This window comes from Lemur catta, chromosome 12 (genome assembly GCF_020740605.2).
Source record: "Lemur catta isolate mLemCat1 chromosome 12, mLemCat1.pri, whole genome shotgun sequence".
Classification (NCBI taxonomy): domain Eukaryota; kingdom Metazoa; phylum Chordata; class Mammalia; order Primates; family Lemuridae; genus Lemur; species Lemur catta.
Window position 1 is genome coordinate 47,862,846 of NC_059139.1, and position 26,048 is coordinate 47,888,893.

A 26,048-nucleotide genomic window follows, 5' to 3' on the forward strand; every position below is an offset into this window, starting at 1 on the left:
CATTTGCTTGCCCATATTTTTTCTAAATCATACATAATACTTTTGTTAAAGGACAAAAAGTTCATTGTAAAAACATGTAGGATTTGTGGGTAAATATAGTAGAATGAATCAATTCACCTTTACTTACTTACCAAACCTCACTTAAATGATAAGGAAAGGCATTAAACTACAAGAAAAATGGGTAAGAGGAGGACAACAAAAGAGATTTCAATCAAATTTTAGATACTGGAAAGCAGATGAGCAAATTGAGATGTCTCAGGTGACTAGGGAAACCTAAGTGTGTACTGGGAGGCGACAGACCAAGCTTATTTGTGCCAAAGAACCGTAGAAAAGAATAAAAAGAATAAGAATTGGCAATTTCAAGCTCTAGGTTCCTCTGAAGCTATAAACAGAAGAACTGATTAAAAGTAAGAAGCAATTAGTCTGCTTAGACATCATTCCTAAAAATAGCCAAATTACCATTCTAGTAGAAGACTAGACACTAGCAGTTTTCTATTTTGATATGCTGAATTGAAAGAAGCCCTAAACCAAGGGCTATCAAGGAAAACTGAGGAAAAGGGTTTAAAAGAGGAAGATCAAGGCAAAGTCCATAATTGAGTAGTAAGACTCTACACCCCCCTCCCCACAAAGGAAGCAAGGATCCTCAGAGAAATGGTTGATTCCAGGCCTGGGCAGGGAAGATATAAAATGAACCTGTAAAATTTGAAGCCTGAAAGTAAGCAAGTGCTTTAGGAACTAAATAAAAAAGGGGGGGGGGGGGTCATGAGGGCATGTCAAAAGGACAAACGAACCAGCTTGAAGGGGCTTCTATTAGCCAAATTTAGGACAATTTGATCATCAAAATACGTAAGTACGGCAATAGATTATAATCCATTCAATAAAGTAGGAATAGGTAAGTTCCCTATGTTATCAAATGGGACAAAAAGCAGACTGAGTTTTTTTTTTAAAGTAAAATGCTGGCTGATAAACGTCAAAGAAGTTTGCAGAGTTGGAAAATCACCATTTTGCAATCATTATAAAAGCAGACTGGATGGGACAAGCATAAATAATTGCTAAATCAAAGAGAAAAGTCTGATGAGGAATAGGATTTTTACGTGGTCTTAAAATGTCTTCCCACAAAGCTTATACTCTAGTATCAAGGAGAAACAGTAACTACACAGCAGAAAATCTGGACAACCCCTTGGCCCTTGGTCTGGATGACTGAAATTAATGTCAAATGAGGGGCAGACACTGTGTCTCTGATGAGATATCATAAGAAAAACACATCACTTAAGTAATATTCTGCCAAGGATGTACAACCTAATCACAAAGAAACATCAGACAAACTCCAAATGAAGAACATTATATAAAATAACTGGCCTGTATTTCTTCAAAAATATCAATGTAATACCAGACAAAGAAGGTAAGAAATTGCTTTAGACTAAAAGAAAGAGACAGGACAACTAAATGCAATATATGTTCTGGACTGGATTTTGTACTGTAGGGGAAAAATATGCTGTCAAGGTCATCATTGGAACAACTGATAAAACTGAAATATAGACTATAGATTAGAAAAAGGTATTATAGCCCTTCTGCCATCTTAAGACACAGCAAGAAGATGCCATCTTTGAAGGAGAGCACAAGCCCTCAACAGACACTGAATCTGCTGGTGCCTTGATCTTGGACTTCACAGTCTCCAGAACTGTGAGCAATAAATTTGTTATTTTTAAGTTTTGAAAAAAAAGATATTATATAAAATGTCCTGAATTGACAGTTATAGTATGATTACCTAAGAGAATATCTTTGTCCTTAGAAACTACACATTTAAGTACTAAAAGGAAAAAGACGTATGATGTATGCAACCCATTCTCAAATGACTCAGAAAAAATGGGGGGAGATGTGTGTAGAGGAGGAGAATAGTAAAAGAAATGTAAAGTTAAAATACTGGTGGCTCTGGGTACTTACAGGAGTTACCTACATTATTCTTGCAACTTTTCTGTGTGAAATTATTTTAAAATAAAAAGTTAAAAAACAAAATGATACATAGACATCATTAGTCAACTCTATTCTTTCTTTCCTCACAATAGTTCTCTCTGAAAGCCAGCTGTTTAATCTCTTCTTACATCCCATTGTTAAGTGGAGCCAAAATTCATCAGACTTTTTTTTTTTTTTTTTTTTTGAGACAGAGTCTCACTCTGTTGCCCTAGCTAGAGTGCCGTGGTGTCAGACTAGCTCATAGCAACCGCAAACTCTTAAGAGGGCTCAAGCAATCCTACTGCCTCAGCCTCCTGAGTAGCTGGGACTACAGGCATTTTTCTATATATTTTTAGTTGTCTGGTTAATTTCTTTCTATTTTTTAGTAGAGACGGGTCTCGCTTTTGCTCAGGCTGGTCTCCAACTCCTGAGCTCAAACAATCCGCCCGCCTCGGCCTCCCACAGTGCTAGGATTACAGGCGTGAGCCACCACGCCCGGCCTCATCAGAGATTTAGGGAAAACACCTAATGTTAAAATCAAAGACTAAACACACGGGGGAAAAAAAGGAATTCTGAAGAAACAGTCAATGATACAATGATAATTTTTGCATACACACATAACTCTAACTGGGCCTTCCTCTCTGGCCTCTAGGCTTTTACTCACTTGCCATCTCTATTATCCTCTCTTGAATGCCCAATAGGCTTCTCAACATAATCCAAAACTGATCATCTGATTTGCCTTCCCAAACTTCTCCTTCAGGCTTTCATAATTCTGTAAACGGTAATGACCAGTTGCTTAGACCTGAATCATCTGACTCACTTATCTCATACTCCATAGAATCCATGAGCAAATCTGCAAATCTTATTAGCTCTACCTTCAAAATAAGTCCAGAGTTCGATTGCTTCTTATAATCTCTACCAATACAACTCTGGTCCAAGCCACCATCATCTCTCATCTGAATTATTTGCAATAGCCTTTGAAGGCTGTCTGATTCTATTTTCCTGCTTCCATCCCTGCCTCCTACAATCTGTTCCTAACACAGCAGCCAAAGTGATCCTATTGCAAGGATCAAATCACTCCTCTGCTCAAGCCACCCAATATCATCCCATCTCACTGAGCATAAAAGTCAAAGTCCTTATAATGACCCACAAGGCTTTACACAATCAGGCCCCACCACCTCTTTGCTTTCTTTTCCTATTACTTTCTCCCTGTCATCCCCACTCCAGCCACAGTGGCCTTCTTCAACTAGCCTTGGGTAGTCTTTACAACTGCTATTCCTTCTTACTTAGCCTCCTCTTCCCCTAAATGGCATGGCTCATTCCTTTTCCTCCTTTAGCTTTCTACTCAAATTCCTCATCTCAACCATTATAAGAACTTTTCCCCTTACATTTTTACATCTGTGAAATGAGGATATGCCTTACAACTGCTATCAACTTGAATTGTCAATGTAGTATGTAGTGGTGCACCTTAACTCTGGTGGCAAACTCATTAAAACATAGTAATACTTAGCCAGAGAAACCTTCCCAGACCACCCTACAATAAAAGATACTAAAATAACAAAAACTACTTAATAAAAACATGTTAACAGCTTAAGAGGAACAGATTCCCAAACAAGGTCAGTCTGATTAACAGTGTGGTCTCTAACTATAAAACATATTCCTCAACAATTTGTTTTCCTCTTTTGTTTGTAAACCTTAGCTAAAGATCTTTTAGGAAAATATACGGGAAAGCAAATTATAAAGCAAATTGAAATTATTCAATTCAAGTTATTTCATTTAACTTTGACCCATATTGACATGATGCATTTCCTTTTGATAGCTGACTCTTATTTTTACCTCAACTCTTGGAATCTCTACATAAAATAAAACTTTGTTTTTAAATTTTACTCTCAAATAAAGGCTGGACTCTACCCAATAAGATATTTTGAGAGAAAGAAACCATATTTACATACCTTTTATTATACTATATTATTACAATTGTTCTATTATTTATCATTTTTGTTAATCTCCTATTGTGCCTAACTTTTCAATTAAACTTTATCATAGATATATGTGTATGGGAAAAAACATGGTATATGTAGGGTACTCAGGACATACAAGTACTATCTGTTCTTTCAGGCATCCACTAAGAGTCTCTGAACATATCCCATGTGGATAAAGGAGGACTACTATACTTCAATTCACTTTAGTATTATAATTCAGATACAACACTAATTCTTTCATCTTAAATTACTTGAAGATATCAATAATAGATTCAAATAAAGCAAACTTCTAATGCTACAAAAATATTCTGTGTAGTCCTTTGTAATGTAAGGGTTCCTGTACTCTGGTACAAATCTGATGAAACCTTCAGACTCCTTTTCAGAACGTTTTCAAAAGTATAAAACAAAATACCTAAGACTATAAAGGAAACCAATTATATAGTACTCATAACAAAAAAATTTTATTGAAATATATGTGATAGTTTATATAAACAAATTAACATCTAGAGGCTGGTAGTAATACTTTGAGATACCTGCAATACATGGAATGTCATGTAACAATAGCCATAATTTCAGTTGGTGAAAAAGTCACAGATGCTGATAATATTACTGTGATTTATGCCTATAATGCTAATAAAAAAGGCTAAATTTCATTTAAAAGTTAGTGAATATAAAGTTGCAATCTTCCCATCATGTCTGCCAAACCCTGTGAGGACCTGAAATGAAATTTTACTGGTAGTGGTCTATGATTAAAAAATAAGATCATCTACCTGTCCCAAGAATAATAAAAAGCAAATTCCTGCATCCAAGCACATATCATATTATGATAAAACCATACTAATTCAGACTGAAAGGAGTTTTAGTAAGCAGATTAATATAAATACACATCTTTGATATGTTACACTTATACTCTGCCTAAAACATATTTTGGCTCAAAATAGCTTTCTTTAGCATCAACTATCTTCATCAATATTTCTGAGTAACATATGGCTAGTTCTGAAAATCAAATCCAGACCAGAAATACAAAGATGTGCTATATTGACAGGCTTTTACGAAAGCATTTTACTAACCATTGGGAATCTCATGGTCGTACATGATTTCTCCTCTCATGAGAATCACAATCCAGTAAAGCTTGCATTCAAAATAACATGGTATCAGACCCCCATAACATATTCTTGCACTGATACTATTACTGGAATAGTATAAGACCTTACCAGAACTTATTTGACTATAACTACTTGATTAAAGCATATTTTAGTGACCTTAACTTAGCTTCTAAAATCAATCATGTCCAATTCAAGTCTCCTAAATAGCAAAAATAATGTAATAACTTGAAAATATTCATGTTTCTTCCCCAAAGTATTTACTTTTATATAGAATTTGCAAATACAAGTTTGATTATAACTTAAGAGTATGAATAACTATTAAATTCTTAGCAAAAATATTTCATAAGGTATTATTAAACTCTAAGTTTTAAGTTTTAATTTTTATCAGAGTTGTATACAGTTTAATTTAAAAATTGGTTCTCTAGATATTTCAAGGACCACTTGGTTGGATATAAAATCCTTGGTTCACATTGTTTTTTACTTAGTTTTTAAAAAATGCTGCTCCCCTTCTTTTTCTGGCTTTGTAAAGTCTAGGGCTAATCTAATTCTTTTGTTTTTATGATTTGTTCCTTTTGCCTGAAGGCCTTAAGGATTTTATCTTTGAAATCTAAAATTTTACCAGGGTATGCCTCAGAGTTGATTATTCTGTTAATTTTTCTAAGTATCCAGTGAGCCTTTTCAAGGTGTAGAACTGGTCAGGCATAGTGGCTCGAGCCTGTAATCTCAGCACTTTGGGAGGCCCAGGTGCGGAAGGTTGTTTGAGGCCAAGAATTTGAGATTAGCTTGGGTGGCATGATAAGACCCTATCTCTATAAAAAAAATATTTTTAAAAATTGGCCAGGCAGCCTGGGCAACAGAGACAGGGGTCTCTTTAAAAAAAAAAAAAAAAAAAAAGATGTAAATCCAAGCCTCTTTCTTTATCCCTAGAAAGTTTTCTTGGATTACAGTTTTAAATACTGTTTAATTTAAAAATATTTCTTCTTCAGAGACTCTAATAATATAAATATTACTTCTTGTTTATCTGTCTTCTATTTCCACTAATTTCTATTCTCTTGGTTGTTTTCCAGTCTTTCCTCAATGTCCTTGCTAAATTTTCATTTGAATCTATTCTCTTCAATACCTGGCAATTTTTTTCTTCATTTGAGATAATCTTTCATCATTTTCTTTCATTTGTTTCTTTTTTTCTTTCTTTTTTTTTTTTGAGACAGAGTCTTACTCTGTTGCCCGGGCTAGAGTGCCATGGCATCGGCCTAGCTCACAGCAACCTCAAACTCCTGGGCTTGAGGGATCCTCCTGCCTCAGCCTTCTGAGTAGCTCTGGGACTACAGGCACGTGCCACCATGCCCGGCTAATTTTTCTACATATATTTTTAGCTGTCCATATAATTTCTTTCTATTTTTAGTAGAGATGAGGTCTCGCTGTTGCTTAGGCTGGTCTCAAACTCCTGAGCTCAAACAATCCATCTGCCTCGGCCTCCCAGAGTGCTAGGATTACAGGCATGAGCCACTGCGCCTGGCCTCATTTCTTTCTTGAATATAATCTTTTCATTTTTCCCTGTTTTTTGGTCATTTCTGTTCTTAATTTTGAATTTCTGGTTCAAAATGGTTTTTAATATCCTCAAATACGAGTACTGTATATTTAATTCTATTTGGAGTGCAAACTAATATATAATAGTTTTCTTTAGTTTCATGGTTGCTTTAAGGGGTTGGAGAAATTTTCCTCAGTTGATTTGTGTGATTTTTTCCCCCTGATTTTATGCACTACTTCTCTATGGATTTTACTTTTTGTGGTACTGGGGCATTTTTCAATATTACTAATTTAATGGTCCCTTTTTCTGTCATCTGCCAAAGTCTAGATACTTGAGTGAAGTTTTGTTTTGGTAGTAAAGAAAAGGGTTTTAAGTCTCCTAATTTTGTGGTTCCTTGTTTCTTGCAGGTCTTTAAACTTTTTGCCTTTACTATCCAATTTCTAAAAAATTCTTCTTTTGTCCTTTCTTATCTTCCAGAAGCTATGCATTTGGAAGACTGTCTCTTTAAATCACATTTGTTCCTTTAACAGAGTCTGTCCCTTTAAATGGCTGCCTAGCCCTTTAAAGGGCTCATACTTGGAAATCCCTTTCCTTTAGACTTGCTGTGATCTCCTTGGTTAGTTTTTGTATTTTCAGATTAAGGGTGGATTTAACATTTCTGGCCACAGTTATTTTTCCCACTTTAGGAAAGTGGCTGTCAAACTTTAGGATGCATCAGAATCACCTGAAGGGTCTGTTAAAGACAGAAGGCTGAACCCCACACCCAGAATTTCTGATTCATTAGGTCTGGCATGGGGCCTGAGAATTTGCATTTCTAACAAGTTCATAGCTTATATTGATGTTACTACACTGGAGGTTACACTTTGAGAACAACCTCCACCGCATCTTCCTCTTTTTTATTTGATACTTCCTTATTTTGATGAGGCATATAGTCCAGCAGTTTCCTGGAGGAAGGTTCGTAGAAACCTTTGCAGTTCCATGAAGAAAGATGTTTGTGTTTGTGGGTGCTTTCTTCATTATGAAAAATTTCACATATATACAAAGATAAACAATAGGATAATGAACCTTATAGCCACTGTTTAGAATCAACAATTACTAACTCATGGTCATTCTTTATTTCATCTATATCCCTGCAAATTCACACCCTCCCAAATGGATACTTTTGAAGCAAATTTAAAACATATAATTTCATCTGCAGATAAGACATTTTTAAGAGAGGTGAGAGGTGGGGATCCAGTTTCAATCTTCTGCATGTGGATATCCAGTTTTCCCAGCACCACTTATTGAATAGAGATTCTTTTCCCCAATGTATATTTTTGTCTGCTTTGTCAAAGATTAGATGACAATATGAGGATAGTTTTATATCTGGGTTCTCCGTCCTATTCCAAAGGTCTATATCTCTGTTCTTGTGCCAGTACCATGCTGTTTTGGTTATTATAGCCTTATAGTAAAAGTTTGAAGTCTGGCAGACTGATGCCTCCCAATTTGTTCTTTTTAAAGGCTTAAGATTGCTTTGGCTATAAGAGATCTTCTCTGGTTCCAAACGAAATGTAGAATTATTTCCCCACCTCTCACCTCTCACAAAGATCAACTCACGATGGATAACAGACTTAAACCTAAGGCGTGAAACCTTAAGAATTCTGGAAGAAAATGTTGGGAAGACTCTTTTAGACACTGGCGTAGGCAAAGAAGAAGACTCCCAAAGCAATCACAGCAGCAACAAAAACAAACAAATGGGACCTGATCAAATTAAAAAGCTTCTGCACAGCCAAGGAAACTGTCCTTAGAGTGAATAATAGACAACCTAAAAAATTGGAGAAAATATTTGCTTTCTACACATCCGATAAAGGGCTGATAATAAGAATCTATATAGAACTTAAGAAAATCAACAAGACAAAATCAAACAATTGCATCAATAAATGGGCAAAAGACATGAACAGAAACTTCTCAAAAGAAGACAGAATAATGGCCAGCAAACATATAAAAAATGCTCAACATCTCTAATCATCAGGGAAATGCAAATCAAAACCACAATGAGATATCACCTAACTCCAGTCAGAATGGCCTTCATCAAATGTCCCAAAACAACAAATGTTGGCATGGATGTGGAGAGATTGGAATACTCTTACACTGCTGGTGGCACTGCAAATTAGTGCAACCTCTGTGGAAAGTTATTTAGAGATACCTCAAAGAGCTAAAAATATAAATACCATTTGATCCAGCAATCCCACTACTAGGCATCTACCCAAAGGAAAAAAAGACATTCTATAATAAAGAGAAAAGACATCTGCACTTGAATGTTTATGGCAGCACAATTCACAATTGTAAAGATGTGGAAACAACCCAACAGCCCATCAATACATGAGTGGATTCATAAAATGTGGTATATGTATACCATGGAATACTACTCAACTGTAAAAAAAAATGGTGAACTAGTACCTCTTATATTATCCTGGGTAGAGCCCTTTTATATTCTTTTTATAAGGAAGAAGATAAAGTAGATGCATCTTTACCTGGATGAATTTCCTAATTTTTTAAAAGCCAAATGAATCTACTTGAAGTCATTTACAACAGATGACTTCACTTTATGAAACTGAGTTTATATATAAGTTTTCAGGAATCATTACCTAACCCACTCTCAAAACACTATCATATTAGAGACTGCCTTAATTTCTGGAGAATCTTCAACTGGTCATGGCTTCTCAGTCTCCTGGTTATTAATTTATAAGTAATCTTTTTAAAGTGATGAATCCCCACCAGTGGGAAAAATATTTTTAAAAGAAATAATTGGTGGATAATACATATTCTCCATCTTGGAGATCAAGAAAATATCTCAACTCTTTTCATCAGCCACAATTTTCTTCCTTCAATAAAGAAATGACACAGGTCAAGCCTACACAACACTTACTCCAAAAAAGAAGCTCAACAGTAATACTAGCTTCCCTGGTGACTGCAGTACATGATGAGTTGTTGGTAGGTAATTTTAAATCTAAAATTTTATCACTTTAATTAATCAACGAATTCCACTGTAGACACACCCTAAAAAATAAAATTTAAAAACACAGTAGAAATGTTGCCTCTATATATATAATCTAGTAAAAAAGTAAATAATAATAGTGCTGTTATTTTTGCAAGTTAGACTGGGAAATAAATAGCCTTCAAAGTAATTTGCTATAAGAACTCAGAGCAAAAAGTCAGCAAAATATACATTCAAATATATCTTAAATATAAATGATTTTTTTGGTGACAGTAACAAAAATCAGTCTCTTAGATTAGGAGAAAATATTTGCCAAACACATATCTGATAAGAGTTATGGTATGGTATCCAGAATATATAAGGAATTCTTGTAACTGAATATTAAGAAGACAAACACAAACAAAATATTTGAACAAATATCACCAGAGATACAAATAACAAGCAGATGAAAAGATGTGCAACATCACTCATCAATAGGAAAATGCAAACTGAAACCACAATGAACTATCACTACACATCTACTAGAATGGTTAAGATAAAAAACAAAAAACCTGACAATACCAAGTGCTGAAAAAAATGCCAAGCAACTGGAATTCTCATATATCGTTGGTGAGAATGTAAACTGGTACTGCCTCTTTGGAAAATAGCTTCACAGTTTTTTATAAAGTTAAACATACACTTAGCATACAATCTAGCAATCCTACTCCTAAGTATCTAACCAAGAGAAATAAAAACATATGTTTACCCAAAGACTGGTAAGCCTATGTTTATAGCAGACTTATTTTATGATATCTCAAAATTGAAAACAAATAATATATCCATTAACTGTTGAACGGATAAACAAAATGTGGTACATCCCTACAGTGGAACAGTACTCAGTAATAAAAAGGAACAAGGTAAGGATACATACAATAACACAGATGACTTTCAAAAACAGTCTGTTAAGTAAAAAGCCAGAAACAAAGAGCTGTACACTGTATGATTCCATTTATATAGTATTCTGGAATAGCAGTTACCAGAGGTTGGGGACGAGGGTGTTAAATGACTACAAAAGGGCAGGAGAGAACTTTCTAGGGTGAAAGAAATATTTTATATTCTGATGTGGTAATGACTACATGACGATATACATTTCACTTTTGTGAAAAGTATAACGTACCCTTAAAATGGTGCAGTTTACAATATAGAAATTACACATCAATAAATCTGATTTTAGAAAGGAAAAAGATGCCTTGTTTTAAAAAAAACAATAATAGAAGAAAACAAAAAGCAAATAGAATAAAATAAATAATAAAACACAGAAAAAAGAATGTCAAGAATATACAGAGAGCATATAAAGAGTTAACTGTCTATACATAGTTTTTTAAGTTGTGAAACAGAACTACTTGGTGGAAGAAAATTTCTTACAGGAAATGCATGAGAATCTGTTCAAACACGACATGCCACATATCCTGGCTCTAATGAGTCAACAGCATCTTTGTCCCCCTTTGATAAAAGCGTTTGTCAACTTTCTTATCCTTTTTTGTAAACTGTAGGTTTCATTCCCAATGTAAACATTTCACAAAATAAGAAATTTGAGAGCTTACTATGTGCCAAGAATTGTACAAAGTGCTTTTATATGTTATTTCTTTTAATCACATAATCATTCCATACTTAGACCTTATCCCCCATTTTTAATCAGTTAAGGAAGCTGAAAAGCTCAGAGAAATTTAGTTAGTAATCTGCCCAAAGGTAACTTTGGCCATAAGCAGAAGAGCCAAGATCTGAACCCAGGTTTGACTTCAGAGCCCATGCACGATTATTTTAAGCACTTTGGAAATTAAGAGTCACTTTATAAATATTTAACAATCATGTTCCTGAAAGCCCTACACAAAATAAAAAGCATCACATATGAATTTTCCGATGCCCAGTGACATGTGATAAAATAACATGGAATTTGTAAAATAACATGGATAAAATAACAGGAATCAGAAGACACAAGTTCTAGTATTAACTAATACTTTGTGTTATGGGTTGAATTGTGGCTCCCTCAAATTTATAAGTCCAAGTCCTAACTCCCAGTACCTCAGAATGTGACCTTATTTGGAAATAGGGTCATTGTGGATATAATTAGTTAGGATAAGGGCACAACATGTGACTGGTGTCCTTATAAAAAGGGGAAAATTGGACATAAACACACGCACAGGGAAGATGTCATGTAAACATGAAGGCAAAGATTGGAGTGATGTATCTATAAGCCAAGGAATGCCAAAGATTGCCAGCAAACCCCTGGAAGCAAGGAGAGAGGCATGGGACAGGTTCTCCCTCACAGCCAACAGAAGGAACTAACCCTGACCACACATTGCTCCAACTTCCACCCTCTAGAACTGTGAGATAATATACTTGTTGTTTACACCACCTAGTTTGTGGTACTTTGCTATGGTGTATGACTTTTGGTAAGTTATTTCAACATTCTGTGTCTCATACTTCAACAAGTATGCTTTATGTTTTCCTTCTTTCAAGACCTTTTGCCAAATATTTTAAATATTTCCTATTTCACTCATGTTATTTGAATTACATTATCTGAGTTACATTCAAGTTATTAAAATAAGGAAGATATTTTCAAATGAACTGCTGAACAGATATTATGAATTCCTCAGGACATAAATCTTAGTAGAGCAAGATTCTAATTTCTTTAAAAATTCACTAGCAAATGGTCCTCCAATGAGAAAAATTAACTAGTTTCTTATCTTTTACTTGTTCCATGTATACCTTCCTCTCTTTGCTTTAGTTCTCAATAATACAGTTCAGTATAGCAAAATTACACTCTTGATAAAAGGCCTACTTCTCAGATTTCTCACTAGAGTTTCCTGAACAATGACTATTTATGACATTAATTATCTTTAGTGATATCCAATGTGGTGAGCAACATTTCTATATCATAATTTCTTACTTTACAATTTCATAATCAAAAGCTTTTTTAGATCTGACTACTCTTCATTTGGAAGTTTTAAAATTTTTGTTTATTTTTATGGTTCTCTTCACTTTTGAACACTTCCTTCCCTTGTTTTTACATCTCCATTGGCTTCCTTAAACTAACTTCCACAAGAATCAAAATTCAAATGTAAATTTTAGATGGAAAAAATGTTTATGTTTATATAGAGATGGTCTTTGAGGCGGAAATACCTATCTAAACATAACCAAATACAGAAGCCATAATGAAAAATGTCAATAAGGGTAAGTAAAAATTTAACATTTCTCTAAGGCCTACTAAATACTATAAAACAAGCAAAGAAGAAACAGACAAATGACAATGTGGGGGAATATATTTGCAACAAATATGACAAATGGCTAACTATCATATAAAGAGCTTCTACAAATCAATAAGGAAAAAAGCAAAAAAAGAGATGAACAAGCAATTGGAAGGGAAAAAAATCTGTAAATGAGCTATAAACATATTTAGTTACTCAACCTCATGAATAAAAAGTACAATTTAAAATAATAACATACCATTTTTATCTATTAGTTTGACAAAATTTTAACATTTGCCAAAGCCCAACTTCCTCAATACTTGGGGTATGGGAAACAGAAGCACTGACATGCTAATGATCAGAGTGAATGTGGTATTCTTTTGAAAGGGTATCTAACAATAACTAAAAACAAATTTTAAAGTACATATGTTCATTCCAACAATGTAGTAAAACAAAATTAGACATGATCTAACTGTCCACGAAAAGGGTAGAGACAAATAAACAAGATATGATACATCCATACATCAGAATGGTACATCAGAACGTAGCAGTTAATGTATAAGACATACTAAAAGAAAACAAAGTGCAGAACAAGTTTAGTATGATACTATCTGTGTAAATAAAAATGAAGGATATGAATAAATACTTGTATAGACATACAACTTTTCTGGAAGGATTAACAGAAATTTAACTTTGGTTTTTTCTAGAGTTCAGGACTAAAAGTAAAGAGAAGCATTCACTTTTTAAACTTTTTAATGTGATGACTGCAATACTAGAAAAAAATTTTTTTTTCCTTGAGGCCACCATGTTTTATTACAAAAATAGAATAAAAACTTTGAAAACAAAATGATCCTTTCTAATTTAATGAAAAATTTGTTATTTTTTATTGTTTTCTGTGTGTGAGTTATATGCAACTTGAAAAATAGTTCTCCTGGCTCCCAAGGTGAAGACACCTGTGAGTTACATATGCTTCATGAGGCCCTGTGCTCAAAACTAGCATGAGTTAAATACAACTCAAACAGCAGTTAATGTGTTAAGCTTTTATTCCACTTTAGAGAAATCAAAACTGGAAATTGCAGATCATGCGTTATGGATATAGTTTACACAGGAACAACTTCTCTCAACTCCACAAAGAGATATTGTTAGCTCTATGTCAAAAGGTTATGAATATACACATATATTGTAAGTTAAAAATTTTAAATATTATAATATGTATTTTATTTTTTATGATTTTCCTGCTTTAACTTTTTCAATAACCTACCAAGTAACTGTCCCAATCCCATAAGACATGAAAGCTTCTAACATCTTTTTTTCTGAAGCCCTTAAACTGGTTTGATACACCAACTAGATAAATAAATACATGTCCATATGAAATAACAGTATATAATAATAAGCACTCTAAAATAATGTTATGGAAAAAAGTATTACAATGAATGTTCTACAACGTCAAGGATCTTCATCTATATTGTTCACAGATGTATCCCAAGCACCTAGAACAGTTCCTGGTTTATAGTTGATATTCTTTTTTTTTTTTTAGGGGGAGAGGAGAGGGGAAGAGGAGGGGAGGCAGAGAGGGGAACGGGGGAGGGGGGACGGAGGGAGGGAAAGGGGTAGCTATAGTTGATATTCAATAAACATTTTTGAAGGAGGAAGAAAGGGAACTTACTGTGATGACAGCCTTGCTAAGACAGATGGATCCCCTGCAGCCATACTCTGTCTCGTCTTCAGATTTGTAGTAACTCAAAGCATCATTTTTCAAAACTACCCAACGATCCTGCCACCCATGAATGTAGTTTGTCCACTGGGAGAGGGAGAGGTGGGGGAAATAAGAGGAAAACAAAAAATAAAAGTATTTTAGAAATCCAAACTTTTTCAAACAGCAATTTAATTTTAAAACCAAAATGGGAAAAGTCCAAACTTAATTATATGCATAAACAGTAAAATGATTATAAAAAGAGAAGAGTTGAGATTTTCTAGATTGTACAATCATTTTAGGTAATTTTTTTTTAGAGATAGGTTCTTCCTCTGTCACTCCAGGCTGGAGTACAGTTAGTGGTGCAATCATAGCTTACTGTAGCCTCGAACGCCCGGGCTGAAGGGATCCTCCTAACTCAGCTTCCTGAGTAGCTGGGACTATAGGTGTGTGCCAGGCTAATTTTTTAAAAATTTAAAAAAATTTTTTTGTAGAGATAAGGTCTTACTATGTTGCCCCAGCTGCTCTTGAACTCTTGGCCTCAAGCTATCCTCCCACTTTGTTCTCCCAAAGTGCTGGGATTAAAGGCATGAGCCACTGCACCTGGCCCATTTTCAATAATTTTGACAATATTATAAATACACAGGTAAGAAAGAAAAGATAAGATTTTCTTCTAACATTTGAAGAATAAAACCAAACCAGGATTTTGATTAAAAATTCCGCTTTGTTCTTTGTGTGCTTTCATCCTCCCTTCACCACCATCATAACACTTGAGTTGTTTTTGTCCCTCTCATAATTAACATATACAATAAGAAAGTGTGTTCAGTTATATAGTCTCTTATTCTTCTACACCAAGGACTGCACGAAGCCTTCAAAATCAACAAAACTACAAAGTTAATCATAGCCAAAATTCTACTTTTGTTATTTCCATATGAATATTTATGATGGTCATAACTACATCAAAGTAAAAATACTAGGTAATTAATCTTTAATAAGTCTACATCACTTTAATTTTTTCCTCTACAGAACTGAATATTAATACTTAAAATAGCTAATTCATTTTCTAAGTTTTTCTGAAGATATGTATTCTTTGAAGCCAAGAGTAATAACACAAATAAAAAATTGGTTTTCAAAAATATACTTGGATCATCTGTCTCTGGTACTTAAAAATGGTTTGCCTGTTGCTAAAGTCTTGCTGCGCAGAGAAGATCACAATCAATAAACTAAAGGCAGAAAAGTAACTAACCCCTGTAAGAATACTTAATTTTGCATGTTTTTACTTATGCTCTGGGGTTTTAAGTAAAGTCAATTTAAAAAAAAAGTATAGACAATTCCAAAAACAAATTTAAAATGGATTGTCAACACATTTAGGAATAACATTGACCGGGTGTTGGGCAGATGTGGGTGGGGGAGGGGATGGGTGTATACATACATAATGAGTGCGATGCACACTGTCTAGGGGATGGACACATTTGAAGCTCTGACTGGGGGGGGGGCAAGGGCAATATATGTAACTTAAACTTTTGTACCCCCACAATATGCTGAAATAATAAAAAAAATGAAACAAACAAACAAACAAACAAAAAAACCCCTAAATGGATTGTCAAAATACACTGCATTGGCTCAGGCTCTTTTACCCACTGAGAAATCTTTATTTTCCTATTCTCTAATTCAGCATGTTTTCAGTTCAGTTCTTAAGTCTTCTAAGCTCCATCATTATAATCCTTCTGTGAGAGCTCACCCATCAAACAATTTAACTCATTCTAAGGGCTCCCTATCAGCATTTCCTTATTTGTAACTGCTTACGGAAAGGATAGTATTTAAAATGGATTCTTAAAGATGGACAGAATTTCAGCCAACAGTTGGATGTGTGGAGAATTATAAGTTATGGTAAACCATGAGGGACGGAAGAAATTCTGAAGTTGATGAGATTTATTTTACCCATACTTAGTTGCTCTCAAGTCCTACTAAGACATGAATCTTTTCCCCACCATGATCTATCCTGATTTGCTATAACCCACCTAGAATTATTGTCCATCTAGTATTTTTGGAACCTGTACTCTTAAGAAGCGATTCTATAAAAAATATGCTTCATAGGTTTGTCTGTGTATTTCAGATCACCATACAGAAAAAAGACCTTTGGGTTGGTATATTTCTAACACAAATTTATCCCCCCATTCAAATCCACTCCATTTGGGGGGGGATAAGAAACAAAACAAATTATTATGGAACTTATCTACATTACTCAATAAAAGGAAAAGAACAAATGCTGAATTCTAACTCTCGTTTAAATTACCAGGTGAATACAAAGGACCTAAAATATATAATATGCAATTTAAACTGAAAAACATGTATCATACTCAGTATGAGGATACGTATTCAATTTAGAATACACTTAATTAAAACTTTCCAAAAAACATTATATAGTACCATAAATAGTTAAATTTTAGGGATATTTCCTTCAGCTATGAAGAATAACACCAAAAGCTCTATTCCTGTTGATTCTACATTATGCGACAACAGTCAAAATTGAAGTTATTCACCTTCCATAGAAGTGGTCAAAAACTACATTTTATGTATTTAAACATCAAGGAGATAGTCTTCCATTTTTTGATCTATAGTACACCTTCTACACTACTCAGCATACAATACATAACTCAGAGCACGGTAACTCCCTCTCCACTACCGTCCCCCAAGAAAGTAGGATGGTCAATAGGTTAAAAGTACAACTTGTTTTGTAAAATACTCAACACACCACAACACTAACATAGCAGTCTGCTTCTCATCTAATAAGTAAAATGATCAAACTATCATAATCACTGAGAGGCAAGGAATCCATTTCCTAACTATAGCCTGCTGAAAATGTATACCTACTACACAATGTGTTCAATACAGATTCTTAAATTATAAAAAACATTTAATCTAAGGATACCCTGGAGATCTTCACTTCACAGAAAATCTTGCACTGAAATCTCAAGAATGAACACAGTATTAACATACACCATTTTTTCGACTATACATATAAAAGTTAACACTTGTAATCTTTAGTTCTGACATACTCATGCCTTTCCTAGGCCCTTTCTCATTAGCTTTCTAAAGACATTATAAAAGCCTAATATGAAACAATTCCACAAATGATGTCCAAATGCTTTGCCAAAGTGTGAATACTGGAAGCAGGGTGATTTCTTAATAGCCAGTGGCTGCACATGACCTAGTATCTTATGACCAGCTTGTTGAGGGACTGGCCCCAGCTCCCCCTCTCCAAGTTAACTGCTAGTTTAAGTCATTTCCAAAAGTTTAACAAAAAGGGAGAGAGAAGTCAAAAGGTATGTGAATCTTCTTATAGCAAAAACTTAAAACAAAAAAACACATCATGTAATATTAAAAGATCACCTACCTACAGTCCTATAAATGGCTACTTCCCTACAATTTTAAGAAGGGCTTTTTAAAAAATACAGAAATGGTAAAATGTCTCTTCTTTACCCTGGAACCCTTACTGCAAAAATATTTTATTAAATACTGCTTTTCTTCCTGGACTAAAAGGTCGTACTCCATTCTGATATATTCCAAGTTACTATGAATGTTTCTTGTACCCATCACATGCCTATTCAATAGCTCTTTTCTGAACTGGGGAAGGGGGAGAAGGGGAAAGTACAAAAGTCCTCTGCATTACTACCTCTAACCTGGCATAGTTTACTACCTCACATTTCAGCACCAAGCCAAGTCGCTCCAGCTTCTGTCTAAACAGCCGCGTCCGCAGAGTCCCCCAACCTTACCTGCTTGGCATCTCCAGTAACACCGTTTAAGAGGTCTGATATGAACCGCCCCCATGACCAGTCGTTTCGGTCACCGCTGCTGCCCAACCCAGATTCCTACGCTCGGGACAGCTGCCGCCCTAGGTCCCAAGTCACGGCGCGCATCTGGCCTCCCAAACTGGATCCTGGGTTGACACACGCTTATGCTTTCCCTACTCCTTGGCCGTCCCTGACGAGCCTCTGGGGCAGGCGAGGAAGACAGTGCCCTCTGCCCCCACCACCACCCTTAGCCCCTGCAGCAGTACTCAGCCCCACACCCCGGCACATTCCGTGCCTCCAGCCCAGCCCCACCCCATGCCCTCCGCCACTTGCCTCGCGGCAGGTGAGTCTAGGCAGGGGGCCCTTGGCTCCAAGGGTTGCTCACCTTACTGAGGACCCCGCAGCGCTCCACAGGCGGCCCGGACTCCGTCTCCGGATCCTCCTCCGAGCCTGACGAGTTCCAGCTCTGGTTATCCGACATGGAGGCGCGACAGCCGAGCAGGAGACCGGCCCCCGCTCCCTGAGCTGCGCCGGAGGAGGCGCCCAGTCCCCGGGGTGAAGGGTCGAGGGATGGCGACGCGAAGAGTGCCCGCTCCGGTGCGGGGGGGAGCAGGAGCAGGGACGAGGTCCGCCCGCCGCGCCGCCGCCGCGCCTGACACCGAGCAGACCGGGGAAGGAGAAGGAGCGGCGAAGGAAGCCTGCCCTTCCAGCCGTCAGCCGCCGCCGCCGTCGCCGTGACCCCTGCGTTGCGCCCAGCGCCGCCACCCGAACTCAGCCCCCTTGATGCCAATCTCAAACAGGTAAGGAAAAGGGAGAGAGAAAAGGGAAGAGAAAATCCAGCCGCAGAGACCCGGGTCCACTCACACCTCCACTACCGCCGCCATCTTCCTGCCTGGCCCACTATTTACCCTCCCCTCCCCTCTGCTTTCCCCTCCCCTTCGTCCTCCCATTCTCCCCCAGCTCCCCGCCCTGTCCCTCCCCACCCCCGGCGTCTGACGCGACACGCCGAGGGCTCAAAGTCCTCCTTCCGCACCCTACCTCCGGTTCTCGCGGATGACAACGGGTAGACAAGTAGGAGGAGCGGCGAAGGGAGAGGGCGGGCTAAGGACGCCGCTGTGCTGCATTCTGGGAAGGACGCTGGTCGTCCGCCGCACTGCCTCCTGGGAGTTGTAGTCGCGATCCTGAGGTAATGGTGAGTGTCCCGCGCGGGGAAGGCTTGTCGCCTTGGGGATGGGGCAATCAGTGGTGTGCTTCGTTTGACTGCTTTGTGACCCATTCCCTTCGCCTCGCTTCTGTCGCTGCCTAGCGTGTTTATGACGAACCCGCAGGACTTGCGGGCCCGGACGTGAGAGAACTCTGCCCTATGGATGATGGGCCTACCTTCCCAGGCGGCTCTCCGAAAGCCCGGGAGCATCTTGCCGCTGGCCTGGTCTGGAATGTCCCGGGCGCTGCCTCCCCAACCACGGGCCAGGGGTTTGTGACCTCTTTAGAGACCAGACCGTTTTGTTTTCGCCAAATCACCGCTGTAAATTTTGACGGTCCTTTATCTTTCTCATTAGAAGTTATACTTCACACTTGACGTTTTCCTCATTTGAAAGAAGAGTTTCCACAGTTGCTTCTCACCGCGCGCTTCGCGTTTTTAGATTTCTAGGGTTTTTATTTTGTGGAAAGTAATTTTGAGTTTGTCAGAGAATAAATGACGTTAGAAGAGTTTTAAGAGTAAAATAAGAATGTCAAATGATAGCCTGAAGTTTTCTCTTAGTTGTAAATGAGTTTCTTCCTGAGACCCAGGTTAACACTCTACCTATCTACCTCTCCCTTAAAGATAGGAAAGTTTGTAATAGAAACTTTCTTGTATAAGAAAGACCAAAGTGCAGTTTTATTGAATACTAAGGGATTAAGCAATAGGAGGCTGGCTTTGTTTTAAGGCTAGAATTGAATTACTAGAAAGACCAATAGAAGATCTAACATCTTGTCAGTAGTCTTTGTATGCATTATAAGGATAAATTTTATTGTGAGACCTTTGACTTTGTAGCTTCAGTTCTTTCCTCTCAACTACTTTTATATTTTGTCAATTTGCTGATAATTACCAACAGTAAAATTCCTTATTTGCCATTCCAAAACAAAACGAAAGAAAGAAAGAAAAAGAAAAGAGAAAAACCCACTTAGCACATTTTTCCTCTTTATTGAGTTACAAAAAGTACACCTTTAGAATATGGAATGTTGAATTAAGTTTTGCTTTGCTTTGTGATTACCTAATATATTAATAGGTAGATTTCCTATTTCTGAGGTAAGTGATTGTGAATTATTGAGAAATTCACTTCATAATGCAATTTAGAATCATGGGAGTATAGTATATGTTTGTTTCTAAGTTGAATTTTCTATTGTATTTTGTATAAGCCTTTCGAGGTTGTGTGTGGTTGTAACCACCAGCACTGAGATCATTAAGGCCCACTTAGTAGGAAGTTGCTTCATTGTAGTTAGTATTAATATTAGAGCAATTCTTTTTTAAAAAAGTGTCTTGATACATTGTTCCTTTATGCTTATAAGACTAAATTTTTTTTAGGTACAGGAAGATTTTTGTATAATGATTACAATACCACATTAATGGTTGGGATTTAATTCATTACTATTGATGAAAAGAAATAGCAATGCAAGAATAAAATACATACACTGTCTTTATTCAATGTTGAGAATGATAGCGTTTGAGGTTTTTTTAAATCTTACTTAGGGCCTTCCCCAACCCTCTTATAAATGTTCTATATTTTCTCTTTTATTATTTTATTTTTTCTTTTATAGACTGAATCCACTTGAGATTTATTTTTATATATGAAATGGTGTAGGAATTTAAATATTTTTTTAAAGATGGCCACTTGACCCAATGCTTTATTGATTAGTCTATTCTTACCTCTATAGTTTATGCTATGCAAAATACCTATATCTAGGCCTCTTTCTGAACTCCATTCTTTTTCATTGATCTGTCTATATTTACACTAATACCATACTGATTTAATTACTACTTTTTTCTTTTTTGAGACAGTCTTACTCTGTCATCCCAGGTAGAGTGCAGTGATACCATCATAGCTCACTGCAACCTCAAACTCCTGGGCTCAAGCCATCCTCCTGCCTCGGCCTCCCAAGTAGCTGGGACCACAGGTGCGCCACCACAACTGGCTAATTTTTTTCTATTTTTGGTAGAGAGGAGATCTTGCTCTCACTCAGGCTGATCTGGAACTCCTGAGCTCAAGGGATCCTCCCGCCTCGGCCTCCCAGAGTGCTAGGATTATAGGTATGAGCCACTGTCACTGGCCTATATTATTTTCAAATATATTTAATAGCAAAATTCTCCTGATTTTTAAAAATTTGGCTATTTTTATGTATCTTCCAGCTGAATTTTAGAATAGCTTGTCAAATTGCATGAAAAATTCTGTGGGGATTTAGATTGAGAATGACTTAATTTGTAAAGAAATAATATCTTTGCAGTATTAAGCATTTGCATTTTAAATACTGTACTTTAAACATCTGATCTGACTTAATTCCTTACAAATCAGGTAAGGTGAGCGTGGTTGGCCCCATTTTAAGGGTCAGGTTGGCCCCATTTGAAGCTCATGGAGGCAAAGTAACTTACCCAGTATCACATAGCTACTAAGTGGCAAAGTCAGGATTTGAACCCAAGTTTATCTGATTTCAAAGATGGTATATACCCTTTTCTCTGCTTCAGAATACCTCTAAAAGTGGGAAGAACTGTAAATAAATAAGGTATTCTGTAGATAAATAGAGCAACTGCACTCTGAATTCAGCTAATGTTTTTGAACGTCTTTTATTTGTCTAGCCCTCACATCTACACTGTCTTATTTAACTCCAACTTCAACTCTGTGGAATTTATTATTTCTTATCTATTTCTGATATTTCAGATGAAGAAACTGAACCACAGAGAAGTTAAATAATTTTCTAAGGCTGGGCGCGGTGGCTCACGCCTGTAATCCTAGCGCTCTGGGAGGCCGAGGCGGGTGGATCGCTCTAGGTCAAGAGTTCGAGACCAGCCTGAGCAAGACCTCGTCTCTACTAAAAATAGAAATAAATTATCTGGACAACTAAAATATGTATAGAAAAAATTAGCCGGGCATGGTGGCTCATGCCTGTAGTCCCAGCTACTCGGGAGGCTGAGGCAGTAGGATCGCTTAAGCCCAGGAGTTTGAGGTTGCTGTGAGCTAGGCTGACGCCACGGCACTCACTCTAGCCCAGGCAACAAAGTGAGATTCTGTCTAAAAAAAAAAAAATAAAAATAATAATAATAATAATTTTGTAAAGGTCATATAGCTATTAAAGGGCATAGGTGGGGTTTGAGCCCAAGTATCCAGATTCCTGAGTTTACTCTTATTTCACTAGAATTCTTCATTAGTTCCTTTTCCATCTTTCTATTTTTTCACCTCATCCTCCCCCCAGCTAGATCTCTACTAAACAGCAGTCTCAAAGTCTTCTTCCCTGCCCTCTACTCCCACTGCCAAGACAGAGAAGCCAAAAAACCCAGAGGTGTTGGAACTGATAATGTTTGCAATTTCACTGATCAACAGATAGAACAATGAGGAAGAATATTTGTTCTTGATGCTGGGACTGTGTCAGGAGAGCGTATCCCAAGTTAAAACTAAAAACTGTCTAATTTTTTAAAATGGTGCTATTAAGAGCCTCTGCTAGTCAAGTCAGGCTCAGATACTCTGGTCTCTTCCTCTTCTTGTAAGGGCACAATTCTATGGAATTAGGGCCCAACCTCATTTAACCTTAAATACCTCCTTATAGGCACTGTATCCAAATACAATGGCATGGACGGTCAAGACTTCAACATGTGGACACAATTCAGTCCATAACAGAGCCTATAGGTTCTATATTCTCACAGTATTTATTATGTTTAAGATGCATTTTGAGTTAACAGTCCTTTGTTAGCTAAGCTGGAAATTTAGTTGTTCTTTTAACATTGTTCCTACTTGGGAATTTACATAAGAATCATAATTTGCAAATTTAGAAATAGAGATAGTAATCTGTGAAATAAAGGTAATTGTGAATAAGCAGCATTCTAAAAACTAGAGGACAAATTAACAAAACACAGCATGTGAATAATACAGCTGATATTTTTTGCCCTGTTTTAATGTCTTGAATAATTAGTTGGGTGGTGAAATTATGGACCTTTTGAGTTGTCTCCTTTGTACAATTTTTATATGAAAAAAATCAAAGATGTATCTATGTAGATGTGAATTTGTGCCTGTGTGTGTATATGTATCACGTTTGTAATAGGAGAAAAGGTAATTATAAATGACATAAATTACTTAAGGTGTTCTTAACACCTTTTCACATTCAGACTCTTATAAATTAATTTTCAACCTAGAGTTATTGATCTCCCTGTTTTCCCACACTTTTTCTTCCTCACCACCGAGAGAATTGATGATTGCAATATTTCTTAAGAATGCCCCATCACTGTCTCCAGGGTTTTTTTTTTTTCTTCCAAGCTGCTAAACACATCCATTCTTTATATTTTGATGCATAGGTAATGACAGTTATGTCACAATTGCTGCCTAGCCAACAGAGATTGTATGAGGCATCCCAATTTTAGAGGTGTTAAAATGTGAAAAAAAAGTGTTTCCTTGAAGCAATAAAATATAGTATTATACTTTTTTTTAAAGAAAGCATGTCCCCATATTTTCCTGAGATGAGCACTATTTGTGCTTTTTAGAATATTCATGCTATTTATATACCATTGTACAAACTGAATTTTTAATTTGACAGTATATTGTGAACATTTAACGACTGTATAGAATCCCTCTTTTGATGGGCAATCAAAATTTTCCTCTTGCCATTGCAGAAATGCTATATAGGGAACATCAGTTTAACTTAATTTTTGTGCGCTTGTCTGACAGCCGTTTTGGGACATAAATTCTCAGCAGTGCATTGCTAAAATAGAGAACATGTACATTTTACAGTGTAATGGTGTCAAATTGTCCTCCAAAAAGGATATATTAGTTTACACTCTCCAGTAGTGTATCTGAGTCATTCCTCTACACTTCAAGATGAAGGCTAGTGGTAGGGTGGCATCTAAGCAAGCTATTATAAAGAGATTGTGGCAGGAGGTTACAATTTCAGAATGAACCACATTGGAAATAGTAATTACATAGATTATTATGGTTGACCAGTTGAGTACTTTTACTATTTTTCTTATTAAGGCTCTTTTGACTAAAGGAAGCAGAAATATATTCAAGTTAGCTCAAATAAGAGGGTTTATTATAGAGATCTTGGAATCCTGAGCTAGGCCTGGTACATATTGGAAAGTTGGAAATTGAGGACCTGGTGTTTTTCTGCTCATCTCTTGGGGCCTCATGGTGTCTTTCATCTCTGAGTTCTAATGTTCTCAATTTTTGTCTGTCTCTTTCAACCCTCATCTTGCATGTTTGTCCAGGCTGGTTTAACTACCTCTCAGTGTCCCTTAGTTCAATTTCTTAAAAAGAAACAGGTAGTTGGCCAGCCAGTGCTCTAATCATCTTTTCCCAAAAGTGTGGAATATAAGGCTACCTCTTCTGTGTTTGTTGGGAGTGGGAGCCTGATTAGAAACAGCAGACAGCATACTTAGTACATATAATTTTTCATTATAGTCTGTTTCTAACTGTAGGGATGTGGTAGGGGTAGTACCAAAGGAAAAAATCATTTAAAATATATGAAAATCCCTTGTCAGGCACCACAAAAGTACTGATTCTTTTCAAGGGCATATTGGCTAATAGTAATGTTTAAATGGATGTATTAGACTGCATATATTATTTTCTCCCACAAGCACGTGGGTTCCATGGGGGCAGGAATTTTTAACTTTTTTTATCCTTAATCCCTAGAATAGTGCTAAACATATAGAAGGTATTCAATATAATTAATGAATGTATTATACTTTATCTTTCAGTTAATAGTTTAATTCAATAAACATACAACAGGTAAGGTATTATGCTGACTACTGTGGGGATTTTAAAATAGTAAAAGGAAAAAAAATAGGAGAGTGAGGAAAGGGAGAGAGGGGGCTCCTGCTCTCGAGGAGATTAACAGAAAACTTGGTTAGAAAGTAACTGTAATAGCTGACCTAGTGTTTTGTAAATTGAAAGAAGGTAACCTTTACTCCTGCCACTTGATAGTAATAACCCTTTTCTTTAATCCTGTTAGGCCCCTTGCCCCAGGTCTTTTTAGTCAAAACTTTGGCCATTTGCAATTTTAAAGAAAAAAGGATTGCCCATGTTTCCTGATCCCATTCCACCCAAATTATCTGTAAAGTATTTGAGTCTTGTCACATTAAAAATACTATAAATTTATAAATTTCTTTATAACTTGTTGACATGCATACATGTGACATTCAGCATGTCCCCTAAATGAAGCTCAGAAATTTAAGAGATTTACAAATCTCTGTAAATCTCTATGCCTTCTCCAATTTAGGCTGTATTACTTGCCCTTTTGATGCTTTTTTTTTTTCCTTCCTGTTTTGACTACTAATAGATCATATTAGTCTCTCCCATTGTTCCTCTCAGGCCCATTAAAAAATCACGGAAGTTTCTGTCACTGTGGTGATTCACACTAAGTTGAGAGTAAGTGAGCCGATAGTGCTGGCTGGCTTTATCCCCCAAAACCAAATGACTTTGGATGTGTGTTTAATAAATGGTAGCTTAATAAATGGCATTATTAGTGTAATCAGTCTCTATTAGTATGTATGTCCCAATTGTTATGCTGTTACATGCAATTGTAAACTGATATTTGCAAAACTATATCAAA

The 26,048-nt window shown here is 36.4% G+C and overlaps 2 protein-coding genes across 3 annotated transcripts in view; one reads left to right on the top strand and one right to left on the bottom strand.

The window, feature by feature from the left end:
• Window positions 1-19,212, bottom strand: part of CERT1 (ceramide transporter 1) — a 95,354-nt gene extending 76,142 nt beyond the window's left edge. For both annotated transcript variants that reach the window (XM_045566416.1, XM_045566415.1), the window contains exons 1-2: window positions 18,646-19,212; window positions 14,440-14,574 (exon numbers count right to left, since the gene is read on the bottom strand). In XM_045566416.1, the coding sequence (XP_045422372.1) occupies window positions 14,440-14,574; window positions 18,646-18,741 (231 nt within the window). In that variant the 5' untranslated portion in view covers window positions 18,742-19,212. The remainder of the gene's footprint in view (window positions 1-14,439; window positions 14,575-18,645) is intronic.
• Window positions 19,213-19,409: 197 nt separating this feature from the next.
• POLK (DNA polymerase kappa) overlaps window positions 19,410-26,048 on the top strand; it is a 72,755-nt gene continuing 66,116 nt past the window's right edge. Inside the window, exon 1 of the mRNA XM_045566412.1 lies at window positions 19,410-19,452. The gene's annotated coding sequence lies outside the window, so the exon portion shown is untranslated. The remainder of the gene's footprint in view (window positions 19,453-26,048) is intronic.